General features: G+C 41.0%; 1 protein-coding gene across 6 annotated transcripts in view; it reads right to left on the bottom strand.

Annotated features, from left to right (window-relative positions):
- The window catches only part of LOC120935641 (E1A-binding protein p400-like), a 290,514-nt gene that overhangs the window by 27,957 nt on the left and 247,621 nt on the right, over positions 1–14,936 (bottom strand). For all 6 annotated transcript variants that reach the window (XM_040347697.1, XM_040347694.1, XM_040347700.1 and 3 more), the window contains 4 exons: positions 12,679–12,726; positions 4,604–4,740; positions 747–803; positions 48–126 (listed from right to left, as the gene is read on the bottom strand). In XM_040347697.1, coding sequence (XP_040203631.1) covers positions 48–126; positions 747–803; positions 4,604–4,740; positions 12,679–12,726 — 321 coding nt within the window. The remainder of the gene's footprint in view (positions 1–47; positions 127–746; positions 804–4,603; positions 4,741–12,678; positions 12,727–14,936) is intronic.

The raw sequence follows: 14,936 nt of genomic DNA, 5'->3' as shown, positions 1-14,936 counted from the left end.
CTTGCACAGCTTTAGTATGTGTAAAGATGTTTTAGCATGCAGTATACCTTCTTTTCTTTGGCAATCCGCTCAGCTCGGAGAGAAGCCACTTGGATAGGTGGCAGAGGTTTATCATAACTGATTCCACTGAAAATAGAAACAAATTAATTAATTAAATTCTTTAAAAAAATACACGTGTTTCTTAGCAAACATAATGTACAGAGATATCAAAAATGATAGTGACATACACACACACACAGGCTGAACTGGATGGCCTAGTGACTTTATTCAACCTTTCAACAATGTAACTATGTACAAAATGAAAAACTTATGATAAAAACTTCTATAAACTGTCAGAAAATATTTTATATATTGCATTAAATCTAATAATCCATATGGCCACACATGTACTTCTTATGGGCCTGCAGAGCAACTCATAAACCCCTAATAAACAAAACTTGTGATGAGGCCTGGGTCATCTTCTGCATTTTATTTTTTTGCTCCAATTTTCTTTAACATACTTATCAAAGTGTATATATTTGCATGCTTCTGAAAAAGCAGGCCTTTTCTACATATTAATATTTGGTTACATATTTTTTATTTATTTTTTTGTATGTACAAAATTATAAATGTTTTTTTTTTTTACATAACAATTAAATTATACACTGTACTTGAAAAATTCTACAGAAAATGTATGTTTAAAATGTGAAAAAATAAAGATTTACAGCAAATAAACAGCAAGTGGCAATTGTGAGCTTTTTTGTTACCTTTCTGTTAGAACGGAAGCATGTTTTGGGTTCTTCTGAAATGGATTCATTCCCAATCTGAAGTGGTCAAAGTTAAACAAAAAAGGGAGTGTGTTAAAATAAAAGTATGTTCTTTACATTATTTTTATCCCGTGCAGAGTACAAGTGTCACAATGTATATCTATAGGCATTTTAAAGGAGAAAGTTTTGTTTATCTAAATTACAGTACAACCAGGCCCGGACTGGGACAAAAAATAGGCCTGGGTATTTAAGACTGAGCAGCCCATAACATATTTATCGGCCCCTTCCCCCTTCTGCAGCAGCCAGCGGGAGAGGCGAGGAGGGTACCGGCAGAGCTGCGGGGGCCAGAGAGCATTGGTGGGCGAGAAAGCATGGGGGGAGAACATGGGGGGTGTAGAAGAGCACGGGGGTGGGAAGGGCAGAAAGCATTGGGGGCGGAGAGCACGGGGGGTGAAAAGCACTGGGGGCTGGAGAGCACTGGGGAGGAGCGGAGAACACGGGGGGGGGGGCTGGAGAACACTGGGTGGGCCAGAGAGCACAGGGGGGCTGGATGGAGAGCACTGGGTGGGCCAGAGAGCACAGGGGGGCTGGTGAGCACTGGGTAGGCCAGAGAGCACAGGGGGGCTGGAGAGCACTGGGGGTGGCATAGCACACACGTTAAAGTATTTTTTTTTTAGAACTGAGGACTAGTTAAAGCAGAGTTCTGTCGTCCTCCCCCCCACGAAAAAAATTAAAGTCAGCAGCTACAAATACTGTAGCTGCTGACCTTTATTATTAGGACACTTACCTGTCCAGCGATCCTGCGATGTTGGCGCCCCAGCCCGCTCTCAGGTGCTGCTGCCGCTATTTGTGATAAGGAAACCGGCAGTTAAGCCATGCTGTGCTTTCTAACTGGCCTGGCGGCGGAAGAAGGAGGGCCGAACTTCCAAAGGGGCATCGCCACAGCGTAGTCTCCCAAAAGTGGGGACGGGTACCTGTCAAAAACAGGTACCCGTTCCCCCTTCCCCCCTGAAAGGGGGGGGAGGAACCAGATAAGTGGAGCTTCCACTTTTGGGTGGAGCTTCGCTTTAAACCTCAAAACAGTATATATTTTCTAAAAGCCCCTGGAGAAAAAAAAAAGAAGGGTGGCAGTTCAAATTGATTAGGTCACATATTATAAGCACCATGGTTTACCAAGGGCAAATTTTCAGTAAAAAATACACAAACCATCTCATAGCCAAGATCTGCAGTATATTAATGAACCAATCCTATGCAGGGACCCTATATTATTTTAGAGAGATCTGAACATACAATTCTTGAATGAGGATTTTGACAGAGTCTTCGGTTTGACACATAAATTGTGCGTCTCAGTTGCAATACAAGAAGAGAGCTAGAAAATTCTTACACACTAATAACAGGGCCCTGTACAGAGTTTTTTCCTCATTCCCCTCCATTGTGTTGGAGATGCAGGGGATTGCCACCAGGCACCATTTTACATATATAGTGGTCATGCCCCTCAATTTGCAACTTTTGGTCCCACATTTTTCAAATCTATGATTCAGTCATAGACTTCCATACCTCCCTATCCCTGAACATAGCTTTCATTTCCATGCTACCAGCCACTATTTCATCAGAGAAGAAGAGTTTGCCTCGCTCATTTTAATTGCCGCTAGAAATGTAGTCTCTAGACACTGGAGGTCAGTGACCACCCCTACAATTGCAGAGTAATATACTGAACTCTCACGCATACAGCGCTTAGAAGAACTAGTGGCACAATATTATACTAAATATATAGCCACATGGTCTGTCTCGATAGTCTTTTTGGACTCCCAATTCCCCCATCCATCCTCTCTCCCCTATTTCGGATCTCCTATTTCTGTTCTGCTATTTCCCTATACCTTTATTGATCACACTCTCTTCTAACCTTAGGGCGTTGTTAACAAGCTCAACTTAATGCTTTACACACATGGCCTATGAGAGGATTTCTGTAGCAAACTGAACCCAAATGTAAGCTATCTTCCTATGCCTTTTATCTTAAGCCGTGTACACATGATCGGTTTGTGTGGGCCCCATCAGCCTTTTTTCTCATCAGTGTTAAAAAATAGAACATGCTTTAAATTTTTCCTATGGATAAAAAAACGATACAAAAATCCGATCGTCTGTGTGGAACTGCATGGGATAAAAATCCATGCATGCTCAGAATCAAGTCGACGCATTCTCGGAACCATTGAACTTAATTGTGTAGGCAAGACTGATGAAAGTCAGCTTCATCGGATATCCGACGAAAAAATCCATCGGATTAGATTTCATCAGATATCCGATCGTGTGTACAGGGCTTTAGGCTCCAGTCTCTTGTTTGATATGCTGACAATATGCTACATGTGTGGAAGTACTATTTTTCTATTTCCATATGCAAGTTTAAATAAAATAAAACGTTATTCTTTAAACAAAAAATACACAAACATTAATTTTAGTGCAAACAAATGCAATATATTCCCCACCTTATCTTGGAAAATATAAAAGCTGAGGTTGTGCTAAATAAATAGATGTCCCAACACGTCAAGCCTTAAACTTTGGTACCCACAATTGTCCACTGACGATGCTTACAGGTCATCAGTTTAGAGTTAACTGTGAATAGTGCCCCTACTCTGCACTTCTGTGTGTATGTGCATGTACAAGGGAGTTGGGGTGGACAGCCAGGGAAAGTGGCAGCTAAAACCAGAAGTGATAATATACATTATTTTCAGGCTCTTACTAGCTTGAGAAGAATAACAAATGGACATTTGCTGGTCTGTCTCCTCTCTACCAGGCGACACCTACAAAGTGGGTCCCGGGCCTGCAGGGGGGATACCAGAGGCTAGAAACATGGTGGTGGGGGGGGGGGGGGGTTGTGCAGTGGAGAAGCGCACATAATGGGGGTCCGTGAAAGCGATCATATGGCTGTACAGCAAAAGTTGGCTTGTGATGTTTGCATGCATTCCAAGAAGCTCTAGAAGCCGGGAAGGTGTGTAAAACCATTGGTGCTGCCAACATATAGCATATGACGGTTTCAGCAAAAAGGTTTAAAGTGCATCTTAACCCTCAAAATATTTAATATATTCCAGTTCATCAATCCACAAATTATGTGTCCAGTTTTTAATTGTTCTGACTTTCTGCTCTTTATTTATACCTGGTAACAACACACTTCCGGTCCCTTCATTTCTGTACTCATTTCTCCAGTGTATGTATGTATGTATGTATGTATGTATGTATGTATGTATGAAGGGTTGTTACCCAGGCTGGACTTTAAACATGTCTGCCTTAGTTCATCTCCATTACATAGTAGTTGATGGGTTTAGTAGTTTACAAAAGAAAATATTGTTTTTGTGATCACAGGAAGTACCAAGGTTACTGCATTTCTGGTAAGTATTTTATGTATGTGCTTAAAAAGTTCTTAGCTTGAAATAATTTAAATGAATGAAGCCACTACAAATAAGGAATTGTAAGCCGATATATGTTTGTTTTGGGTTTACACTATAAAGCAGACACTTTAAAAAAATCATTTACTAACATTCACAATTTATTTTAGTGAAAGATATTTCGTATATCTCTTCTACCAAAAAAATAAAAAAATAAAAAAAAATAAAACTCTTCTTTTTCTTTCTGCTGGAATATTTCTGGCACCACTGCCTGTTGCATGGGAAGAGGAAAGAGTTTGATGTTGCAATAATGTGCCAACACGCTGTCCTTGCTTGCACATTAAATACTTCTCTTTTGGTGACAGAAAACTTCAAATACTACAAGCAAAGATGGTTTTGTTAGTAAATGCTGCCCATAGATACATGTTATTTGTGCCTTTTTGCCTAATACCTGTACAACTCTAGGGAAGAAATACTTACAGTGGTTTAATTGGTGGACTCCTCTTTCCTGCAGTCATTTTCATCAATTCAAAGCGACTAGTGTACAGCTGAGTGTGTGTCACACCTTCATCCTGAGCATAGATCTGGCTGGTCCGAAGAGGTCGACTGTTCTTTGTCTAAGGGTGACAAAACATACTAATAAACACTATAAACCTGTAAGTAATTACCATAAACAGTGTATAGAGTAGTTATATTGTGTTCCCATAAAGAGATACTGCAATAAAAAAACATGAAAAACCTGTTTTTTGGAGTACAGAACACAGGATCTTTAGTCGTTAAACCCAAATCTTTAAAAACTATCAATAACTATATGAGCTTGGAGGAGAAGAGCAGGAGAGCTGCTCATTGACAGACAGCAGCTCTCCGCCTGGGGAGCCAAGTGAAACGAGCCATTGGCGGTGTTGGGTGGCTCGGTTCTCAGTGAAAAGGCAGCGGGGAACAGATGCAGCATCGGTCCAATGCTGCATCCATAGAGGTAAGTATGAATCTAAAAAAAAAATTACTTCTCTTTTAAGGATCTTGTGCCTATTTGCATCGAATCTTTGCTAAACTATCTTTAAAGTTTAAAGTGGATGTAAACCCGAAATTTATTTTTTTATTTTTTTGCTGTCACTATGTTAATCCAGCTCTGAGCAATCCTCTTTTCTTTTTTCAGTGAGATAAACGGACAAACAGGAGAAAACTTTTGTCCGTTTTTCCCCCTTGCTGTGAATGACAGGTTATTTACATATCTCATGCACTAGCCTGAGACAGGCATTATTTTTTAATTCCCACCCCCACCCCTTTGCTGAAGTCATGTGGTTATTTTTCTGCATTTTGACTGGATGTTAGTGATCATAGCAGAATTTAGTGCAAGGAATACACAGGAGAAAATGCATGTTGACAAGGGGAGTGTAGAGGTGGGCGGAAAGTCTACTGACACCACGACTCTACCCACAGAGCTTCAGACGACAGACCCACAGAATCTGCAGTTTTTCAGTTCGTATAACAGACAGAGGGGAAACATTTGACAGGTAAGGATACATGCAGGAGGCATGTATATCATTATAGATCAGCACTATGGCAGTAGTTTAGAAAGGATGAGAGTGGGTTTACATCCCTTTTCAGTAAACCCTGACATAAAATACATATTGATCCTGACAGAAATATTGTCAGCTGTAAACTTCCTGAGCTCTCTGCCTCTGCTGCACTCTTACTAGTTATCATTGTTTTCAGTGATCTTTTTGGACTACAACCCCCCCCCCATGTTTTGGAGAAGAGTAGGGAGGGATGTTCTGTAGTCCTTACACACTTCCTGTGCTAAAGTGACAATGCTGTTCCTCCATAGCGATAGTAAGGTGAGTGAGCATTGCAACTCTAGGACAGGAAGTGTGTTAGCGGCGACAGGATTATTGGGTCAAAATAGATGAAAAAAAGAAAACGTATTCAACACATTTATGAAATGTAATCTGCAATATGTAATATTTTTTCTCGAGTTTGGATATACTGTTCAGGTCTTTTTAGATGTCTTCTAATAGCATGACTTGCCCAGTTTTTACCTAGCCTAATTGAATTCCACAACATAAAAGCCATCAAACAAATGACAGAATGAATACTGCAATTTCTTTTTAGAGGACTTGTTGCTCTAAGGCTGCTTTCACATTGAGGCGTGCAGCCGCGGTGACGGTATAGCCGCGCTATTTGTAGCGCGGCTATACCGTCGTATTTACCGCAATATTCTGGCGCTAGCGGTGAGGTTTTAACCCCCGCTAGTGGCCAAAAAGGGTTAATACCGCGGTATTACCACGCTTTCCCATTGATTTCAATGGGAAGGCGCGGTATAGGAGCGGTGAACACACTGCTCCTATACCGCGGTAAAGATGCGGCTAGCAGGACTTTTGGAGCGCTCCTGCTAGCGCACCGCTTCAGTGTAAAAGCCTTCGGGCATTCACATTGAACACTACAGGGCATGATTTTTCATGCGGTATAGCAGCGCTATTTTTAGCGCTGTACCGCATGAAAAACGCCCCAGTGTGCAAGGGGCCTTAGTGTCCAAGCTGTACATCATATGAGATCTATAAGCACTTTCCTTATCAGGATCTTATAAAGAAGGAACTAGGATTTATCAGTCTGGTTTTGTATATTCCATTACACCTGGATGAGCATTTAGTTCTATTGTTCTGTTATTTTCAGTGTTAAAAATAGAGTCCAAGTAACAGAAGCCTGGAATGCTTGAAGCATTATTTACCTAGGGTGTGCACAGACTTTCTGCCAAATGTATTCTTTTTTCATTGTACAAACACTGACAGCTTGTGCAGCAAATCGCAGGTGCTTACATTTAATCCCTAATGGCCCCATTCACAACTATGAATGGGGCTTAAAAGAACAGAAAATAACTAGCGAGTCTGTGTCCTTATTCAGATTTTGATTCCCATCAGATCAAATAAAACACCATGGTTGTAACATTCCCATTAAAATGTGTACCCCCTGCATCCCATACCACTCGGAGCTAAGAATATGCACAATTTTAGGCTTTTGGTTTACCTGTAAAACCATTTTCTTGGAGTACATAACAGTACACAGAGGAGTTCATATTTATTGCTACTTGGGTTATGCTTCCGTTTAAAAAAAATCTACAGGTTGCATGTTTTGAGTTACAGAGGAGGTCTAGGGCTATAATTATTGCTCTCGCTCTACCAATCGCGGCGATACCTCACATGTGTGGTTTGAACACCGTTTACATATGCGGGCGCTGCTCACGTATGTGTTCGCTTCTGCGCGCAAGCTCGTCGGGACAGGGTGCGTTTTCTGGCTCCTAACTTTTTTAGCTGGCTCCTAGATTCCAAGCAAATTTGTCAAACCCTGTGTTACAACCTTATTAAAAAAATTACTAAATTAATTATTTTCCTCAAAATTCTACAAACACCCCATAATGACAAGTGAAAGTAGTTTGTTTGAAATCTTTGCAAATGTATTAAAAATAAAAAACGAAAAGTATAACAGCCTTTGCTCAATACTTTGTTGAAGCATGTTTGACCAATTACAACCTCATGTCTTTTTGAGAATGATGCTACAAGCTTGACACACCTATTTTTGGGCAGTTTCTCCTATTCTCCCATGACACTTGCAATTCAGGCCAAAGAGTTCAATCTTTGTTTCATTAGATCAGAGCATTTTGTTTCTCATGGTCTCAGAGTCCTTCAGGTGCCTTTTGGCGAACTTCAGGTGGGCTGCCATGTGCCTTTACTGAGGAGTGGCATCCATCTGGCCACTCTACCATACAGGCCTGATTGGTGGAGTGCTGCAGAGATGGTTGCTCTTTCTGGAAGATTCTCCTCTCTCCACAAAGAACCGCTGGAGCTCTGTCAAAGTGACCATCGGGTTCTTGGTCACCTCTCTGACTAAGGCCCTTCTCCCCCGATTGCTCAGTTTGGCTGGGCGGCCTCCTCTTGGAAGAGTCCTGGTGGTTCCAAACTTCCATTTATGGATGATGGAGGCCACTGTGCTCATTGGGACCTTCAATGCTGCAGACATTTTTCTGCACCCTTCCCCAGATCTGTGCCTCAAAACAATCCAGTCTCGGAGGTCTACAGACAATTCCTTTAACTTCATGGCTTAGTTTGTGCTCTAACATGCACTGTTAACTGTGGGGACCTTATATAGACAAGTGTGTGCCTTTCCAAATCATGTCCAATCAACTGAATTTACCACAGGTGGACTCCAATCAAGTTGTAGAAACATCTCAAGGATGATCAGTGCAAACAGGATGCACTTGAGCTCAAGTGTCAAGGCAAAGGAAGTGCTGATGACGCGTGCTGGAACGCGAAATGCATAGATGCTAGGTCTGACACGCACTTTATGTCACTTTGCTGGGGGGTTGCCTAATGCACAGCATACGCCGCTGGTCAGATAGCGCTGTCTGAATGGACTTCCACCTCACTAGGTTGTTCTTTACATGCTGTTGCACTCCCCTGCTGGAAAAATTGTAAGTGACATTTTTAAGAATAAACAAGCGATACTACACTATATCTGCCTTCCCTGACTTTTTTTTGGCGGATCTTGCTTTGCAGATATGGGTTTTTGAAGTGGAGGATAGATACTAAGGATTTGATCTGGCTGTTCCCAGACTCATACGACATGGTTCACCACACATGTGAACGATCGTTTGGGAGGAGATCATTGAATGGTTTCCAGAGATTGAGATGTAACTTCATGCTTTATGATCAGTTTCTGGCCAGAGCCATCTGGTGAGCGCAATTTGTTGTCTCTTTGGATGAAAAGTCACAAATTTTATCTGGAACATGGATTTTATTTTTCACATGGTGTTTGGAGCAGAATCATTCAAAAAGATTACTGGAGTTGTTTTGTACTTTTTATGGCATATTTGTTATGAGTAATTACAAACTATACATACAATTTTTTTAAACATTTGTACACATGTATAAAGTGAAGAAATTTGCTAATACACGTTTAAACAAGGTTATAAACGTATACATATTATTTGCATAGATCACTCTTTGCACTTTCAGTGATTGTATTCGGAGCGCCCTTTATCACATCATCATACTTATAAGAATATATTGCAATAAATGCAAAAAAGAAAATTCATCCATAGGTAAAGCTGTAAACATGTGCATTCATAAATTATATGTGCCAGGTAAGGTATAAAGATTGAATATTTTCAATTAAAGTGCCAATTATTCTGTGCAAAGCATAAAAACACTCTAATAATACCATACTCATTGCACAATTTCCCAGCATAAGAACTTTATTAAAAAATAATATTTTACTCACAAGTAAAATGAATACATCCGGTATTCAGAAATTATCGTCCTGCACCCCAGCGGACTATGGATCACACAAAGGTGACGTCAGCACACCTGCTGGGGTTCAGGACGATAATTTCTGAATGCCTGATGTATTAATTTTACTTGTGAGTAGAATACTGTTTTTTAATAAATTTCTTATGCTGGGAAATTGTGCAATGAGCGATTGGGTTCCTTTTTTATATACATGCCTGTTTAATGAATGACGACTAACTAACTGGGATGCATTATCTTTTGGATGACACATCTAACATACGGGTCCTGTGAAGGGAGTGTTACCTACATAGCCACATTGGGGGCGTTGCCCACTAACGCATGGCTAGACCTCGTTTGGGTTCTCCTCATATGGTAATAGTCCATTCATTATTATATATGGTGGCACACAGACAAGGGATCACTTGGAGCACTTTTGGACTGTAATTAGGCACGTGTGGAGCACCTGTGTCACCACCAGTATTTGGAATTGGGATTCCTCTGTCTATATCATTCACCAATTTTATGCCACATTTGAAGATTTGGTATTTTGAATGAACAATATTTGAGTTTTTTGCACAGAATAACTGCCACTTTAATTGATAATATTCAATTTGTATACCTTACCTGCCACTCTATTGAATAATATAATTTATGAATGCACATGTTTACAGCTTTACATATACAAGTCATGCACAATGAGGTGTCCGACCAAGTTGCTCAGCTGCTCCTGCTCCTGGACGATTTGCAAAATTGCAATCACAGACATCAGAATTTGTGGCCTTCTAGAAGCCACTCTGCAGGTGAACCTTAAAGTAATGATGACCTCCTAATTTAACTCGTACCTGGAGTGCTCTACTGAGACCACAATTGCCATTGACAGGGTCCACAGTACCTTGGGACCCAGGAATTCGTTTTGAAGACAGACCCAGAGATGTCCTCTGCTGCCTGCATGATTACGCTCTAAAGGAAGACATCCTCTAATCGGTATGGTGCAGGGGACCCATACACTTTAATGGAGCACAGATCCTTCTCTTGCCTTACGTATCCCGGAGGACCCTTCAGATGCGTAGATATATGAGGAAGAAGTTCTGTGAACTGGGGGTCATTCACAAGTAGAGCCACACTTTCCATCTGAATGCACGTTACAACATCCCTCGAATCTTCCAACCTTCTTCAGTTCCTTAGAGATACCTCCAGTGCCTATCCCCAATTGGCTGGCATTCACCTTACCCATGAGCATTACCACTACGACTCCAACTGGCAGACCTCAGCAGTCCCGGTGAAATTGACGGTCTCAGCAAAGAACACCACAAGCTCCTCAAGATAATGAACTCTAATCCTCTGAAATAGGAACTGCATCTTAATCTGTTTTCACGTCATAGACTGCTACAACTTGTCTGTTATGCAGATCTTCATACTATCCCTGCTATGTTATTTTAGGAACGACTTACAGGATACGGGGACCTTCTTGGACATAATAACAGGTTCTATGTTTGCCATCGTTGGGCCCTACATTTACAGCTGACCTTTGAAGAGGTTCCACTGTGTCCTGTGCTCTGTCCTTCACGTTGGGGAACCTCCAGACCGACCCTGACATAGTATTTTTTTTTTTACTTGTTCATCTTAGGGGATAGGTTCTGTCTTTCTGTGAGGGGGAATCAGTTAATGTTGTTTATCTTGCCTCTGGGGGTTCCTTCCTGGAACATATTCTCGATATGGCTGAGTGGATGCTATATTGGCCTCCTTGAACGTCTCATGTGAATGTTCATACCAGATGTTGGTGGGCCCAGCTAGGCCTTCTGGAGTAGACATAGGTGGGAGCACCTCCTAAGTGGTCCTCTAGCTACTTTTCCATTACAGCTTTACATGTATATATGGATGAATTTTCTTTTTTTGCACTGATAGGACTTTATTCTCATCAGTATATGAGCACTACGTGATTTTGAATATATGTTTGTTTGAGTATATCCACAGCGCAACACAATTTTTTTGATTGTTATGGATTATTAGAATGCCCTGACTCTTGATCCTGAAAAGTGGGTGAGGAAGAAACTTTAACCGGAGAAGGGCGCTGACTGAACTGAACTAATTCTATGGAGTCACGAGGGCACCCACTGCAAAGGCCCAAGGGTCCCTGGTACTGACGACAAACCCATACAGCTTGCTGTTGAACCTGGATACCAAAAGATCCACATTTGGTATCCCCTACCTGCAACAGAGATCTTTAAACATCTCCAGGCAAAGAGCCCAAACCTCTGGGACAAGATGCTAATGACTAAAAAAGTACTCAGCTCTCCAGCAGCTCCTCCTTCAAGAGGGCCTAGTTGCCGTTTCAGAGGATGAACGTTTCCAGGGTTTCTACTCAAGCCTATTTACTGTCCATGAGGCAGATGGAGGCATCCACCCCATTCTGAATCAAAAAGTTCTCAATGGGTTCCTTTGCATGCAAAAATTATTAATGGAAAATTCTGGGTTATTCAAAAAGAAGGAAAGGCTACCTAAGTAACCTTTAAATGTAGCCCGCTTTCTGCCTTTACTAATACTGCACATTGTAATAATAAGACGCCTGAACACCTAATTACACTAACAAAAACTGCAACCTGCTTGAAGTCAAATTATGCTAGGGCTTTTCCTTACAACTTTTTTTGCCAGTGTCCAATCACCTGATGGTAGCAATATAACCTATTTGTCTAAGTAAGTTCTTTAAGTGTCCTTTAATGTATGTTTAAGAAAAAAAGATTACATGCAATTAACACATTTAAACTGGTCAATAAATACATACATAAAAAAACAGAGGCTTCTCTGTGAGACCTAGTCTGTCACAAACAAAAGCCTGTCCAACAGCAGTTGTGTTTAGAATATAGTTTATAGGCGGGTGCAAAAACTTTACAAAAGCACCAACACATTTTTCATTAATTATATATTTTTAATACAGATATATTAGATAATATATTTTCCTCAAAATACCAGGAGATATTATTTTTTTCTACAAATTACATTTGTTTAGTATCTAGTCACGTTCATAATTTAATCCTTGACAACTGTAAGGAAACCGGAAATTGGAAGATGATTGCAATTTTATTACTACTCAATAATGTAGGTTAGACAGAGTTTTTATAAGTAAACTTAATCAGGTTGAGATTTTCTGTTTTGTTGCAACTTCTTGCAGTATTGTAAGAATGCCTGAAATGAATGTGATAAACTTTCTTTTGCAGTTTTTAGAACAGTTCATAAAAATAACAGAAAAATGTCCTTGATATAAAAAGAACAAACCTTGTATATACTCTTTGTTTTCTTCTTAGGATTAGCTTCAAACATGATCTATATAAAATAAAAGACAATAAATAATATTACTAGCAAAATTGTGCCCATTCCAGAATGGGTTAGGCTAGTTATGTAACAATCTAAAATCCAACTAAACTGGGTCACACACACATTTGTGCGTGAACATTTGTACAAAATCCATTTGTCAGGACATTCATTCTTGCCATTATTGAGCCAATAACTTTAGTTATCGAGTCTGTAAAATGTTGCCCCATCTTCAGTATGAAGTGGAATCCCAGGTTTATTAAACAGTTTTCATTACAAATTAATATGATTTTTCCCAAATGAGAAATTTGTGTGTGTGAGAATTTTTTTTTTTATCCTGCTCCTTTAGATTTTTTTGTAAAGGAGCATTAGCGAAAGTATGAATGGGGGTGTTTGGGATGGTGCTGAAAACAGGAAGGTGGAGATAAGGTATGGATGGTGGTTTGGAAGAAGTGGCATTGCGGTTATAGAGGGGAAGGGGGAATTTGGATCATGGCAAATGGGGTGGTGCCAGGTGTGATAGTGCAGGTCGGGTGGAAGGGGGTGGTATATGCTGTTGATAGGTAGCAAGTACATTGGGGGTGGGAGATAGCAGGTGCAGTCTACTTATATTTAGACACATTGAAATTAATTTATTTGATAAAAAAGTGAGTTTAGTATAATTTTAAGTGACAGTTAGGTGCATAGCTCTGAACGACTACACAATCTTACTGGCTTTCTGCAAGAGACTGAAAGTGGTAGCTGCCCCATCCATCTACCATGCCGTAGACTTATGCTTAGTGTGCAATGTGGACAATCCTGCTTCGACAGAAGCCACATCAAAGTAATCAGCTCTGACGAGCTGCTCACAGCACGTGTGAATTTTAATCCTCCCGCCTAAGTGCCATAATAAAAAGACTTTATATTTCCACTTCTACTACTGAAGAAAGATCCTGACACCAGAACTAAATATAGCAGGAAAGGGAATAACAAAACTCTGAAATCTGACACCTGACAATGCATTTACACTTTTGGCATATTAGAAAGTCCTGCATCAAATTCATGAAAGATGTGTGACAGTTTTCTTGCTATTTTAACACAACAAATGCCACAAATTCAATTAGTCTTTATATGCACAATCATTACATTTGGGTTCTATGGCTGCATCAAATTTATTATGAAGGGGGTGTGGCAACCGAGCTCCGACATGGCTGCATAGTCCAGGAGCTCCGCTTGACCACCAGGGGCCTAAGGAGCCATCCATCAAGCACCAGTCACCCACAACCAGCCTTCCCAGGTCCCGGAAAAAAGCCACAATGTTCAAGCACTGCAAGGATCAGCAACAGCCACGGAAGATGCCAGGATTCTTCCCCTCCAATCCAAAAGATCTACAACAAAATGGCGGCGGCGCCAGCACCATGTGGCCTGCATGGTCAGCGGGTCACTCTCAGGCAGCTCCAGCCCATCCACCCAAAGCCCAGCTAAATCTAAGCCCCACAGGCACTCTCCTCCCAGGCACCAAGAAGACACAGACATGGATGTCAATGGGCCACATGTATCCAGGGAAGGTACAGGGCCACCCAGAGATGATGCCATTTCTGCCTCACCACGGGCCAGCCAGTATCAGACATGTAAAAAGATATGATGTTGTCTCTTAGGGCTTCTTTGGTCTCTGATCTACTGTCAAATGTCAAAAAAGAATTACAGGCACTGAGGGACAGAGTAGATTGTGTGGAGAACACAATGGGAGAGTACTCGTTTAACTCTTTAGTGGATGCTCACAATGCCCACACAGGAGAAATCACCTGGATCAAGGATAAAATTGCTGACCTGGAGAACAAATCCAGGAGAAACAACATAAAAATTAGGGGTATAAAAATCTGAACCTCCTCAGCAACTGCAACAATTTGCCCTAACTCTGTTCTCCACAATGGCCCCCACACTGTCAGCGCAAGACCTCGCGATTGTTAGAATCCATAGGGTACCAAAACCCTCCTTCCTACCAGCTGAGACACCCAGGGACGTTTTCCTAAGGGTACACTATTACCATGTAAAAGAACTCCTAATGGCTACATTTAGTAAAGCTGAAAACCTACCCGGGCACTACGTCAACATACAGTTGATTCCTGACCTATCCGAGCATGCGCTTTAACACCACCACAATCTGGCGATTATTACCAAGGCTCTTAGAAACCTCAAAATTGCACATAAATTGAGATACCCGGGCACTCTATTACACACAA

Source organism: Rana temporaria, chromosome 1 (assembly GCF_905171775.1).
Source record: "Rana temporaria chromosome 1, aRanTem1.1, whole genome shotgun sequence".
Taxonomy (NCBI): domain Eukaryota; kingdom Metazoa; phylum Chordata; class Amphibia; order Anura; family Ranidae; genus Rana; species Rana temporaria.
This window is presented reverse-complemented; position numbering and strand designations above follow the sequence as displayed.